This window comes from Phalangium opilio, unplaced genomic scaffold (assembly GCF_054372755.1).
Source record: "Phalangium opilio isolate 3A_F unplaced genomic scaffold, DU_Popi_V2 ptg000217l_1, whole genome shotgun sequence".
Lineage (NCBI taxonomy): Eukaryota > Metazoa > Arthropoda > Arachnida > Opiliones > Phalangiidae > Phalangium > Phalangium opilio.
This window is the reverse complement of record NW_028324218.1, coordinates 1874752-1890191: the sequence shown is the minus strand read 5'-3', so window position 1 is coordinate 1890191 and position 15440 is coordinate 1874752. Positions and strand designations below refer to the sequence as shown.

The 15440-nt window shown below is 33.6% G+C and overlaps 2 protein-coding genes across 2 annotated transcripts in view; both read left to right on the top strand.

The window, feature by feature from the left end:
- The window catches only part of LOC149615532 (uncharacterized), a 50588-nt gene extending 48706 nt beyond the window's left edge, over nt 1-1882 (top strand). Inside the window, exon 6 of the mRNA XM_089857662.1 lies at nt 1310-1882. Within this exon, the coding sequence (XP_089713788.1) occupies nt 1310-1689 (380 nt within the window). The 3' untranslated portion in view covers nt 1690-1882. The remainder of the gene's footprint in view (nt 1-1309) is intronic.
- A 996-nt stretch (nt 1883-2878) lies between these two features.
- Nucleotides 2879-15243, top strand: Cpr (Cytochrome P450 reductase). The gene is made up of 11 exons (XM_089857661.1): nt 2879-3254; nt 5758-5992; nt 6111-6294; nt 7335-7484; nt 8735-8859; nt 10788-10976; nt 11146-11560; nt 12566-12715; nt 12815-13079; nt 13739-13970; nt 14043-15243. Exons 2-11 carry the CDS (start codon nt 5796-5798, stop codon nt 14185-14187), a joined length of 2052 nt encoding a protein of 683 aa, XP_089713787.1. The 5' UTR covers nt 2879-3254; nt 5758-5795; the 3' UTR covers nt 14188-15243.
- The last annotated feature ends 197 nt before the right edge of the window (nt 15244-15440 follow it).

Below are 15440 nucleotides of genomic sequence, written 5' to 3'. Positions count from 1 at the left end.
AAAACTGACCATAACTTTCGATCGGGACTAGATAGAGAAAAAATGAAAGTACCATGAGAAAGTAGACATTCCATAGAGTAATTGCTCCAAGTTTGATAAGACTCGGAGTTTAAATAAGTTTGTGACAACCCAATGAAAATTTGAAAAAAAAAAATAATAATTATAAAAATTGAGTGGGATCATTTAGAGTACATTGTTTATTTACTCGTAACTTCTGTTCATGAGCAAATAGAGAATAAATGAAAGTACCATAAGAAAGTGGACATTCCGTTGAGTATTTTCTCCAAGTTTCATTAGCCCCGGAGTTAAAATACGTTTATGACAACCCAATAGGGGAACAGCGAGAGATCAAATGTGTCGCTGTCACTTTAACTTCAGTTGAAGTCCCGTGAAATTTATGATGTAGAAAAAGAGCCAAAGTTCTTTTCCATATTTTATTTAAAATCATATTGAAGATAAGGGGGAGAGATCGGGCGGCTGTAGTTTCGGGACTTGACCTAGTCCTACTCCTAGAGCCCGCTGTATGTAACTGTCGCCCTAGGGGGCGGGGGGGGGGGGTTGGACTTTAATCCCGTAGATGTACAAGCTCAGTTGCTATAGAAACGACAAAAAGGGATTTTTGACTTGACCAAAGGATGGACTCCTATACCTAAGTCTTACTTGACGTCACTCTCTCACTCATTCACTCACGGTCAATTGTAAATATTAGAAGTTCGTAAACGTATTTTTGCCTTTGGGTCCTTCCTCGGTGGTTAGAGGTTAATTTACCGATTAATCGGTTGATAATCGGTAAAAATTAATCGATAATCGGAAAAATGCATTTAATAATCGGTTAGTAATATGGTAAAATTGATAATCGGTAAAAAATATGTTGACAATTTGAAAAAAATTGATCAGTAATTGTTAAAAATCGATCGATAATCAGTAAAAATCGGTAAAATTAATTTAATAATCGGTTAAATCTGTCGATAATCGGTAAAAATATGTTGATAATTGGAAAAAATCGGTCGATAATTGTTAAAAATCGATCGATAATCAGTTTGATTGGGTTAAATATCTGTTAAAAAAAATCTGTCAATAACTGTTAAAAATCGATCGATAATCAGTAAAAATCGGTAAAATTCGTTTAATGATCGGTAAAATTGATCGATAATCGGTTTTATTGGGTTAAATATTCGGTTAAAAATCGGTCGATAATCGGTTATCTCTCCAATTTAAATAATCGATTAAAATCGGTATCGGTTGACCACATCCACTAACTTTAATAAAAAAAAATTTAATTGTATATTTATTTTTTATTTTGTTTCAGCGGGTTACGAAGAAGTAGCGGCCATTGCTCGACCGCCAGTTGACATGCGCAACCCAAGTAAAACGGCATGTTCCATGAAAACCGGGTACATCATTTCCGCTTTCCGTGTGTTCCCCGGAGAGGATAGCGCCAAATTGGAACGCTCTTGGTTAACGTGGACCGGAGCGAGACAAATTTACAAAAGATTACCGAAACATTTAGGTTTAAGAAGAATCGCCTTTCATAAAAAGATATTTCCCGAACGAGGCATCACTTACGTGCTTATGTGCGAGTGTACCTCATTGATGGATTACGTCACTGAAGCCTGTTGCTTCGTCGACCAATTACGAGCCAGATGTTGCGGCTACACCGCCTTGTACAGAGTAGCCGACTTCTTTTGATGACGAACAAATAGGCTTAACTAATTAGCAACCAACCCCCAAACGATATAACCAAAACGATATAACGAAACAAAAAACTTAAAAAAATAAATAAACCGGATTTAACTAAAGAAAATGTTAAAAGGTTATATATTACAAACGAAAACCTAAAAAAAAAATATTGAATATTGTCTAATTAAAAGTATTATTTTTGATTTGGGTATATTTTTATAAATTCCATTTCAGATTGACGTCACCAGTTCAGAGATCTGGATAATGGAAAATCCTTTGAGTATGTTATAGCCCTATTTCTTAGCTTTCCAACGATACCAAATACTTGGGGTTTACAATAATCAGGGCACGAGTAATTAGGCAAAATGTTAATTAACGTGCTCTCCATAGCGTTTACATGGTCTTATTCACAAAACATCTTTTAACTCTGGTTCTATAAGAGATACGGGGAAGTCCTTTGAGTATGTTATAGCCCTATTTCTTAGCTTTCCAACGATACTAATTACTTGGGGTTACGATAATTAGGGACCGAGTAATTAAGCAAAATGTTAATTAACGTGCTCTCCATAGCGTTTACATGGTCTTATTCACAAAACATCTTTTAACTCTGGTTCTATAAGAGATACGGGGAAGTCCTTTGAGTATGTTATAGCCCTATTTCTTAGCTTTCCAACGATACTAATTACTTGGGGTTACGATAATTAGGGACCGAGTAATTAAGCAAAATGTTAATTAACGTGCTCTCCATAGCGTTTACATGGTCTTATTCACAAAACATCTTTTAACTCTGGTTCTATAAGAGATACGGGGAAGTCCTTTGAGTATGTTATAGCCCTATTTCTTAGCTTTCCAACGATACTAATTACTTGGGGTTACGATAATCAGGGGTCGAGTAATTAAGCAAAATGTTAATTAACGTCCTCTCCATAGGATTAATATGGGCTTATTCACAAAACACCTTTAAACTCTGGTTCTATAAGAGATACGGGGAAGTACTTTGAGTATGTTATAGCCCTATTTCTTAGCTTTCCAACGATACTAATTACTTAGGGTTACGACAATTAGAACCCTTTTAATTAAGCAAAATGTAAACCACCATGCTTGCTTTGAAATTCAAATATTCGCGGTACGAAAAGTTCACGTAAATCCCGACAGATGGCGATACCATTCCTGACTTTAATTGAAGAATGGATCTTGTAAAACAATGACGTAAGTTTTAAGTGACGTATTCTTTTATTCCGTCCCTGATTGGTTAATTTCAACCTTCCATTGAATTCATTTTAAAAATGCATGTATGTACGATACGATAGTCAGCAGTGTCGCTACGCGTTACGTTGAGTGAAGTCGCGGCATGTGATTTTGCGTTGTTAAGTTGTTATCTTTTATTGTTTTATATAAGTTTTAAAGGACAGATGTGTTCAAGGTAAAATTATTACACGTTTTATCGGATATTGTGCGCGTCAATTTAAAAAGATCAGTCGGATATTGGCACCAAAACCAGTCGCGAGTGTTAAAAAATTACGACACTTGGAAGGAACCGAGGCTTAGCGAATTTAAGCCAACTCGTCCAAAAAGTAGGTAGTCAGCATTTTCTTACGTTACATTGCCGGAACTTTTAAATTAAACTATGCTAATTTGTTTCTAAACATAATTAACTTTAATTAGAGTTAATTTCGTTACTTATTAATTAGTTAATGATTTTATATTTTAAATTTTGGTTCTTGGTAGAGTATTATTTAGTTTTTAGAGAAATTTGTAAGGTTTAGTAAGTTATGTAACAAATTAATTATCTTTATTTAAACTTAATTTAATTTAATGTAAAAATTTGGTTTTTTAAGCCGTGAAAGATGTAGCCTATTTAGTTATATAACCTACATTTTTAATATATTTTAGAGGTCAGGTTGGTAAAGCGTATATTGAGTAAAATATAACTTATTATAACCACCAAACTGTAGTAGTAGTATAGTTTATTAACCTATATATAACGTTGGGAAAACGTCTGATGGTAATCCCCGTGTTTGTGATATATCTATGCCTATATAATATTTCCCCTTAGTTTAATTTGCATATCGAGTGATGCTACAGTACCTGTATTAAATGTTTATCAAATGCTTGTTAATAATAGCTTGCATTGATTAAGATAGGAACAATTAATCAAGAGTCCTGGAAAACACGCGTTAATGAACTTATATAGTGATTAGTATTAGTACCCCTAAGAAGAAATTGATTCAACAAGATTTGAAGTCCTGGAAAATTCCTGGAATTGATTGATATCTATTTGATATATTTTCCAGTAGAAGTTATAATTCTACCTACAAAATCAAATAAAGTTGAGATTAAAATTGGCCAGGGTATTAAATTAAGTCCCGTCTTTAGCCAATCAGGGAAGTCCTGGAATAGTCAGGGAAATTTATTGATGTCTATTAGATACATTTTATAATAGTAGAACTAACTTTAACTAATAATAGTATGCCATTTCTAAAAAAGACGATTAAAAATGGTCAGGTAAAATATTTGAATCAGGTAAGTCATGGAAAAGTCCTGGAATAATTCTTGAAATTAAAAATATCGGTAATTTAAAGATTCTTGAGAAAAATGAAGGTCTCTAGAAATCGAGTCCTTAACACGACAGAAAAACGTTAAACCTTGCGATTTAAAAGTGGTTTTTTGGTCAAGGTGTATGATTTTTCTATGGGTTTTTAGAAACTTCCTTGATTTTGAAATGGAGACACATTTTTACCCAATGAAATTTGTAGGACACCGATACACCAGGAAATTATTAACTATTTTTACAATAGGACGTCGTTTTTTCAAAGCATGGATAACTTTCTATAAAAAAAATTATCCGCTTTTGATTTATTTTTTTTTTTTTTTTTAAGTTAGGCGATATGAGCTGCACCGCTACATTAGATAGACGCTTAGAAAAAAACGTAGTGGTTTTAATTATATAAGGAATACATACAGATAATTGGAATCATTGTGGTTATAAAAATATATCCCGTGTTAATTTTTATTAATTTGAGTTTTGTGGGCGGGGTTTCACCGTCTCGCGACTCGTTATTCTGTTGGCGTCTTTCTAACTGTGGGATTTCATTGGTTGGTTGGGTAGTAGCAAGGCGAGTTCCTGGGCATGCGCGGAAGGTGCAAGGCGCAGGCGAGATAGAAGCATTATTCGCTAGGTAAAATTTTTCTATATGCATTATGATGAGTCTAGGTAGCTCCTCCCACAAAATCCGTGCAAGATACGTTGAGTGAAAAATAAGATGCGGTTATTTACACAATGATTCCAAGTAGCTGTATGTATTCTTGATATTATAATAAAGATTATGGAATTTAGACTTCAGTGAATTAAAGATCCAAATTTTTGTACAGCTGTTCTGTTTGTTCAGGTACTTAAATACTTCATTTTGAATGTAGTTAAATCAAATTGTGTTTAGGTTTAATCCAGCTGCATTTGATGTTAATCTCTTTTTTTTTTTTTCAAAATTTATTCAAACGTTAAATATATTTTATGTTCAATTTTAGATTTTGTCGTGTTTTATTTTCTCGTGGTATGGTCCATGATTTCGTTGTGAATAGAGGATATAATTCGAATAATTAAATTTAACGTTTAAAGTATTTAATTTGGTTCCTTCCTCGTTTTGAATCAATTATTCATGGAGATATTTAGTTAAATTCATGGTTCATAACTGAGGAGGGTAAAGAATTAATTTAGAAGCGATAAGAATGTTGCAATTTTAGGGATAAAAACACAAACCTGGAAAATTCTGGGAAATTTAAAAAAATAGGACTTAAACGTTAGTTACGGGTTAGGGAATTTAGTTTAATTAATTGGGGGGAAATTTCTTGATTAGGGATTACGAAAATGTGTTAAAATAATTTCGTGGAATATTCTTAAAAGAAATTCAGGAAAAACCCTGGAAAATTCTGAGAAATTTTAATCTCAGCAATTTTGAAACACAATTTTATAAGTTAAATATTATTACCTCATTATTATTACCTCTTTATCAATAATCAACACGAGTGTTTTCCATTTAAATATTACTTAAAAAACATTTAATTTCTTTGGTTTTTCAGAATAATTAAAAAAATCTAAGAAACATAAATAAATAAAAATGGCTGAAAGTCCACATTCAAAAATCCCAGTTACGGACGTTCCTGAAAAATTAGAAGAAGGCGCGTTATCGGCCTTGAGTTCAACCGATATTCTATTATTTATTGGTCTATTAGGCCTGGCCGTTTATTGGCTATTTTTACGTAAACCCAAAAAGACACTTTTCGATGGTAGCTCAATGAAACCCATCGCAGTAGAGTAAGTACTGATACTCTATTTATTTAGTTTTTCTCTAGAAATAGAAATAGGCCTTTTTAATATTATGGTCTAATTTTGGTCTATTTTTGTTTTTCTCTTTGTGTCTATTTATTTTTAGTCCGACTATGAATAAAATGAGTGAATCGGGTTTTGTTGGTAAAATGAAAAATACGAATAGAAATATAGTTTGTTTCTACGGTTCCCAAACTGGTACCGCCGAAGAATTTGCTACCAGATTAGCTAAAGAAGCTAGTCGCTACGGGATGAAAGCCATGGTGGCCGATCCTGAAGAGTGCGATATGGTAAGTGTATATTTAAATTTATTCCGCTTTTGAATTTCTTTTAATAATTATGACGATTTTAGTACCTTTTTTTATTTAATATATTTTATCCACTATATGACACGTCACGTGATTTGTAAACGGGGGGAGGGGAGGGGAGGGGAAGATGGTAGCGCGTGAAATCCTTTTTTTTAGCTGTTTCACGTGCTTTTAATGTCACGTGATTTGTAAACGGGAGGGAGGGGGAATGGTAGCACGTGAAATCCCCCTTTTTTTCTAAATATTTCACGCGCTTTTAATGTCGCGTTATTTGTAAACGGGGGGGGGAGGGGGAGATGTCGCGTGAAACTTGTTAATTTGATTTGATTTGATATTTCACGCGCGTTAATGTCACGTGATTTGTTAATAGTGACGGGGTCGCGAGTGAATTAGAACACGTGTTAATATTTATGTATTTATTTCGATATTCTTAAAGCGTAGTAAATTAAATTTAATTGGATTTAAACCAAAACCAAAACCAGTATTTACAATAAAGTAAAAAATTGAAACAGCGAACGAATCTGGCAATGACCTAATATCGCTGATAGATATCTCCCCCTCTTAATTGTTACTTAATTTCAGGGTTTAAAGTACTTTGATTAGAATTAAAAACGTTTAGTTTTAAAAATAATCCTTCATTTACGTAACTTAACCTTGAGAGTTTTTTAACTTTTTTTATAAAAATAAATATCACGTTTTAACACTTTAAATAATTTTCTTTCTATTAAACTATTAATTGTTACTTAATTTATTGGTTTAAAGTACTTTAATTAGAATTAAACAAAAAATTAAATAAAGATCTTTACTTAACCTTGTAAAATAAATATAATGTAACATTTTTCAAGTACGACCCTGTTAGTTAAGGACTTTAAATTTCCTTCCTTCTAAACTGGCGTTGGTTGGTTTGACCTTGGTTTAGTTTTTAGATAGGATAATTGACACCACTCGTCGCCTACGATTTAGTGATTACGTAACCTCGATTGTAATTCTAAGCCTTGGCCATTTATTTTTGTATTTCATAGGAAGACTTATCTAAATTGCCCGATATTGAAAATTCCTTGGCAATATTTTGCATGGCCACTTACGGCGAAGGTGACCCGACTGATAATGCTCAGGAATTTTATCAGTGGTTACAAAGTGGTGATATTGATTTAACCGGACTTAAATACGCCGTAAGTTCAAGTTATTTTTAATTCGTGTGATGATTGACATAAACATTGAGTTTGAGTGGATGGTTGTACTTATAAAAACACTTAGAAGATTGGCTTACTTTGCAAAATCATTTTGATTTTGTTTAAGCATATCTTAGATAATGAGTCGGTCTTGCTTGTTTATCTGTTTGGTATATGGGGCCAAGAAGTGATATCTAGTTTATTAGGGAGAAGGTTTAATAAATTCGCGCGCACATTTCTAGCTCTTATCTCCAGTCGAAACGTTACGTAGACGTGTCTAGAGTTAATCCCCCCCTCCGACTGAGGAGAGGAGGCGAATTAACCCGGGTACCTCCTCTTTTTACGTCCCCCCTTGTATTTTGAAAGGGGGGACTGCAGGGACTATGGCGCGCCAATACTTAGGCATCTTCTCCCTAATAAACTATATATCACTTCTTGATGGGGGCGAAAGGCAAAGGACTGAACGTTGATTGGTGGGTTATTTTTAGGATAGTTTTAGTTTATTTTAACTAAAGCTGCTTCTTTGTTTATTGTAAGCTATGGATAGGGTCAAGGAACTGTAATTATTTTATGGGTATTTTATTTGTGTTTAAAAATGTGTAGGTTTATGAGAATTTGTGTTCAATAATGATCGCTTTACGAGAGTGTTTGTGTTCGAAAAAATGATCGCTTCAAGAGTAGTTGTGTTCGAAAAAATGATCGCTTCAAGAGTAGTTATGTTCAAAAAATTATCGCTTGAAGAGTAGTTGTGTTCAAAAAGATCGCTTTAAGAATCGCTTTAAAAGAATTTGATGATCGCTTTATGAGTATTTGTGTTCAAAAATGTATCGCTTTAAAATTATTTGATGATCGCTTTATGAGTATTTGTGTTCAAAAATTATATCTTTGAGTACTTATGTTCAAAAATGTATCGCTTTAAAAGTATTTAATAATCGTTTTATGAGTATTTGTGTTCAAAAATTTTATCTTTGAGTACTTATGTTCAAAAACTATTACTGTTGTTTAATAATGATCAATATGCTTATTTGTTTTCAATTATGATGTATGCGTGTTCAATAATGACAACTATATATTCACTAATAATCGCTTTATGTACACGTGTTCCAAAAATTATCGCTTTGTGTACTTGTATTCATTATTCAAAAGTAATCGCTGGTGTTAATGTGAATTTTTATTCCGTTATGATCACTTACGACCAAGTATAAGGGTTAAAAAAAATGTATATATATATTGTAAATATCATATCATAGGTATTTGGTCTGGGCAACAAAACATACGAACATTACAATGACATGGGAAAATACGTTGACAAACGTTTGGAGGAGATGGGAGCTACGCGTGTCTTCGAACTTGGATTGGGCGACGATGATGCCAAGTTAGTACCAAAATTTTCTAAATACCCTTTCATTAAATATAACTATTAGTTTTCATACATTTACGTGTCTGCCTGTCACGTGTTCAGATAATGTTTAAAAATATTAATTATAACAATCATATCAGTAGTAATAACGTAGTTTTTCAAGGACAGATAGATAATACGATTGCATCACGGTTTTAATGTTTCAACAAAGATAGGGTTGACACTGCCTTGAAATGTTTGATTAGGGAACCAACCGTTTTTAATGTTTAACTTGGATTTTGGCCAAGATCTTTCGCTCTTAAGTACAAATTATTATTTCACTTAACGAAGATACAGGCGCGTTATTCGACCTTGTTATCTGCTATAGCGAATTTGACCCCAATTCTTTTTTTGTCCTTTTCTCTCTTGAAAAGTTACGTTCGATATGCAATTAGAGTTTTTATTGATGAAAGAAGAGTTACACTATCAGGCACGTCGAAAAGTTATTCATTATGTAATACCGATTTTTACACAATTTTGAGTTACATCAAGAAGTGATATCTAGTTTATTAGGGAGAAGGTATAAGATGCCTCCTAAGTATTGGCGCGCGCCATAGTTCTGCAGTCCCCCTTTCAAAATACAAGGGGGGACGTAAAAGGAGGAGACTCCGGGCTATTTCGCCTCCTCTCCTCAGACGGAAAATATTACTGTAATTTTCGTACTCATTCGCGTCGCGCTGACGTGCACGAGTTTTCAAGAACCAGTGAGATGCTGGCTGGTTGTAATTTAGAGGCGGCGGGGGATTAACTCCGGACACGTCTACGTAACGTTTGGACTAGAGATAAAGAGCTAGAAATGTGGCGCGAATTTATACCTTCTCTAGCACCTTCTCCCTAGTAAACTAGATATCACTTCTTGGAAGGGTGTTTTACGGACTCTTTTTGGAATAGACATGAATATAAATATCTTTTATATTTATTTAGTTAATGGATTTGTTTTCAATTGAACTTTACCGCAATTTTTTATATCTTATATCTCGTTTTTATCATGATTTCAAAATATGAATGGTTAAACAATAGTTATTCATAAATGAATGACATTTTAATAAGGCTATATTTCAACAGTGTTTTTCTTCGGTTTTATTTTACCTAAAATTTATGATAAATAGGTAAGAATACGTCAGAATTATAATATTTTTCTGACGTCATTTATAAAGACACTATTTCCTCTTATAACTAAACCTTGGTCGGTGTTAAGGATCTCTAGTGTGTTTGTATTGCAACGAGACTTGAATTTACGTTTTCGTTTTTTATCAAACACGAGATCAAGTCGTGCTACATTCAAGGTTACGAGATAGACATTTAATTTCGTTTATAATTGCGATACATAAGCCTAGTTGGAATTTAATTTTAATTTAACCGATTAAGTTTAATACAAAGTTTTATTATGAAAAAATGTATCTTGATAATTTTCCAAAATATGTTATTTAATTTACGCCTACACCGTTTAGTTTTCTGTCTACGAAGTTTCATTGTTGTGAAACATGTCAAGAAGTGATATCTAGCCACATTTCTAGCTTTATCTCCAGTCCAAACGTTACGTAGACGTGTCCGGAGTTAATCCCCGCCGCCTCTAAATTACAACCAGCCAGCATCTGATTGGTTCTTGAAAACTCGTGCACGTCAGCGGGACGCGAATGAGAAAAAAAATTACAGTCATATTTTCCGACTGAGCTAGGAGAGGCGAAATAGCCCGGTGCCTCCTCCTTTTACGTCCCCCCCCCCTTGTGTTTTTAAAGAGGGGACTGCAGGACTATGGCCCACGCCAATACTTAGGAGGCACCTTCTCCCTAATAAACTAGATATCACTTCTTGGTATAATGTTTCGTAATGTTTTAATTTAATTGACGCAGTCGTAAATCATAATTAAATTAATAATTTTAATAATAATGAATTAAAAACAGTATTGAAGACGACTTTATTACATGGAAAGAACATTTTTGGGCTGCAGTTTGTGAACACTTTAATGTTGAAAAATCGGGTGAAGATATTAGCTTCCGTCAATACAAACTCATAGTTCACGATGAGGTCAACGAAGAGAAAACTTATCGTGGTGAAGTTGCCAGACTTAATTCCTACAAAACTCAAAAACCGTAATTACTTAATTTTTTAATTATTTATTAACAAATAAATAATAACATAAGTTTATAAGTGATATGTTCGCTCCATAAGTACAACAAACTTATGGAAGGAACATATAACTTATAAACTTATGATAATTATATATAGTTTAAAAAATGAATACGTGTTTTAATTCTTCAGCCCGTTTGATGTTAAAAACCCTTATTTGGCTCCAATCACTATTAACCGCGAACTATACAAAGGACCACGTTCATGCATGCACATTGAATTGGACATATCCGGGTCAAAAATTCGTTACGAGTCTGGAGATCACGTGGGCGTTTACCCGACGAATAATCCCGAATTAGTGGAGAAATTTGGCAAAATCTTGGATGTTGATTTGGATACTGTTATAACATTGCGTAACTTGGATGAAGATAGCTCGAAAAAGCACCCGTTTCCATGCCCGTGCAGTTACAGAACGGCGTTACTTCATTACGTGGATATTACTAGCATACCTCGTACTCATGTACTCAAGGAAATCGCCGAGTACGCTTCTAACGAAGAGGACAAAGCAAAATTGAAGCTCATGGGATCGCCCTCCGATGAAGGAAAAGTACGTGTACAATATTTTTTTTACTATTTTATTATAACCATACAGAAGTATATAATACTTCTTCTCTTGGAGAGAAGTGTACCACCACAAATCAGGGAGGGGGGGTCGGTAATTGTAGCGGGATTCTTCCCCCACAACATCATTTTATATTTGGAGTTCGCAAGGTTACTAAATAGAGTGATGCATGTACATACGCGATGTTAAATAGTTCCACCTCATCTATTAGCGATTAACTATTAACCAAGGCTTGTGGTTAGGTTGATAGCTGCATGGGGATTTAGCAAATACCAAAAACAGTTATAGAATTCACCCTAGAATGACGCGATGCCCATCTTAATTAAGCTTAATGAGCGGGAGAGAAAATATTCAAAAAAGGGTGTTCCCCTCGTCTGAGAAGAACTATGTTACATAGCTAAAGTATTACGAGGATACAGAGTGACACACTTCTTCAATTATACACTTCTGTTTTAACTAATTATAGACGGGAACGTTTAATTTTGTTTTTAATTAGTGTTAGGCCTATAGATTGAATGTTTCTTTATTTAATTTAATTTAATTAAATTAAGTCCGTTTAGTTAAAAACTTTCATAGTTATATAATAAAGAAAGTTCATTTTTGTTTGAAATTTATTTGGATATCTTTTAAGGACCACATTCAAACTTAACCCCAGGGATATTGTTGACTGTGTTAAGGTTTCTTAGTAATTTTCAAGGTCGCTTACATTCTTTTTAAGTGACGTTTTAAAATTTTTATCCTTGAATTGAACCGGTATCATTCATCAAAAAATAAAAATTAATTTGACAGCCCAAATATTAAATAATAGTAATAGTAATTTAAATTTAAATTAAAATACATTAATGGTGAAGTTTGTTTTCATTATGTTTTTTTTTTTAACGCGTACGTAAATACCCAAGGTCACGACCCAAAATTACGATTTTAAATTTAACTATAATTGACCTGTTTATTTATTTAATTCTAATTTTAATTTTAATTTTAATTGATTAGGCGCTTTATAATGAATGGATAGTAAAAAGTTGCCGAAGTATTTTACACATAATCGAGGATATGCCTTCGTTAAAACCAGCCTTAGATCATTTACTAGAATTATTTCCTCGTCTACAATGCAGATATTATTCTATTTCTTCATCTCCTAAGGTAATTAATTAATTAAAACATAATTATTATAGTAGGCCTATTTATGATTTAATTAATTAAATTATATTTATCGTAATTAAACTTTTTCGTTTTCGTTAGCTTTACGCCGATACTATTCATTTAACAGCAGTTTTAATTGATTATGAAACTAAAACGAATCGTAAGATTCAAGGTGTCGCAACGGGATGGTTAAAGAAGAAACGCGTTGATAACGGACATAAGCCGACCATTCCCGTCTTTGTTAGACGTTCCCAATTTCGTTTACCGAGCAAACCTCAAACGCCAATTATTATGATTGGACCCGGTACTGGTTTGGCGCCATTCAGAGGGTTTATTCAGGAACGAGCCTTCTTAAAGGACGAAGGTAAAGTAGAAAATAGGCTTACCATAAATGGGTCCAGGGGAATTGAAAAATAGGTCTGTGGAAAAGGGTCAGGGGGATTGGAAAATAGGTCTAAAAGGATCGGAGGGAATTTGGAAATATGCCTACTAAGAAAGGGTCGGGGAATTTCAAGATAGGTCTAAAAGTGGTAGGGCTATTTCAATATACGCCAAACAGGGTCGGGGATTTCAAAATTAGACGAAAAGGGGTCGGGGCGTAATTAAACGGGTCTAAAACGGGTCGGGGCGTAACTAAACGGGTCTAAAACGGGTCGGGGCGTAACTAAACGGGTCTAAAACGGGTCGGGGCGTAACTAAACGGGTCTAAAACGGGTCGGGGCGTAACTAAACGGGTCTAAAACGGGTCGGGGGCGTAACTAAACGGGCCTAAAACGGGTCGGGGCGAAACTAAACGGGTCTAAAACGGGTCGGGGGCGTAACTAAACGGGTTGGGGCGTGACTAAACGGGCCTAAAACGGGTCGGGGCGTGACTAAACGGGCCTAAAACGGGTCGGGGCGTGACTAAACGGGCCTAAAACGGGTCGGGGCGTGACTAAACGGGCCTAAAACGGGTCGGGGCGTATAAAAATGGGCCAAAAAGTTCGGAATTTCAAAAATATTTGAATCTGAAATTATAAATAGGCAAACCTTTGGGCGAAACTATTCTGTACTTCGGTTGCCGTAAGAAGTGCGAAGATTTCTTGTATGAAGAGGAATTGAAAAAATACCAAGATGACGGTGTCTTAACTAAAGTTTACTTGGCGTTTTCGCGGGAACAAGAGGAAAAGGTTTACGTTACTCATTTGTTACAACAGAACAGACAAGAAGTCTGGGATGTTATCGGAGAAAAGAATGGACATATTTACGTTTGCGGGTAAGTTTTCTTAATTCTAATTAAATTGGGCTTAATTAGATTAAGTATTTAAGCAATAACCGTTCCTCACAGTGACGCGAGAACGATGGCACGCGATGTTCACGATATAATCCTCGATATCATAATTAAGGAAGGTGGTAAAAGCAAAGCTGATGCTGAAGCTTACCTTAAGAGGATGGAGTCGCAGAGACGATATTCCGCCGATGTTTGGAGTTAAAAAATACACAGAATAGGTTAGTTTTATTAGTTTAAATGATCCTACCATATAGTTTTTTTTTTTTGATGTACAGCGCTGTTGTTAATTTTAACGACCAACAAAACGAAAAGTGCCTTTGATTAACTAATTAATTAATTATGCCTTCAAAATTAATTATTTAGGCTAAATTCATAAATTTAATTGACAATTCTTTTATAAAAGACTTTAGTTATATATTTTTTATATTATTTTTATAACGAGAATTTAAAGTATATATTTCCGGAGAAATATTTTTAATTAGTTGATAATTAATTATTTAATAATTAATTTGTAATTAATTATTAATTAGGCTTAACGACTCGTAATAATTTTTAAAACGGAAATTTAATATCTTTTTCCAAAGAAATATCTTTTTTAATTAATTGATACTTAATAATTAATTATTAATTAGGCTTAACGACTCTTAATAATTTTTATAAAGAGAATTTAAATATATATTTCCGAAGAAATATTTTTTAATTAATTGATTAATTGTTAATTAATTATTAATTAGGCTTAACGACTCTAAATATTTATTCCGATCAAAAAGACCCCTTGATTAATTGTTAATTAATTATTAATTAGGCTTAACGACTCTTAATATTTATTCTGATCAAAAACCCCCAAAAAAACCCCCATAAGACAAAGGCCCGCATTAGATATTTTTTATTAATATTATTATTATTATTAAAAGTTTATTTATGAATTTCATATCCAATTTAAGTTAGATTTAATTAAGATAGTTAAACATTACACGTCATTTAAGTAACTTTGACCGGTTTTTATATCATTGGTGATGGATTTCACATACGCCCCGCCCCCTTCCTCCTACCCCCCCCCCCCCCGCCGTTAACGTTAATCGGTTAATTAATTAACTTAATGGCGATTAAAACGGACGTTTATATTACGAATTAAATTTTTATATCATAAAATAAATAATTTGGGAAGATGCTATTTTTGTAAATAGGAATTAAAAAACAAACAAACAAATATTGAAAAATGAATATTTCACGTTGGAATAAATTTGTTGAATCTTTATTCAAGAGCAAATCGTTTTTTTCCAAAAATATTTCATGTTTTTTGGTCTATTTTTGACCTAAAAAGGAAATCGTGAGTCATTATGAAGCCCCTTTAGTCACGTGATAGGTTTTGGTCTACTGGGTGGTCTACTGGGTGGTCTACATGCGAATCGACACGTGGCATTATTCCGGGAATCCAGTGATGGAAGCCATTTT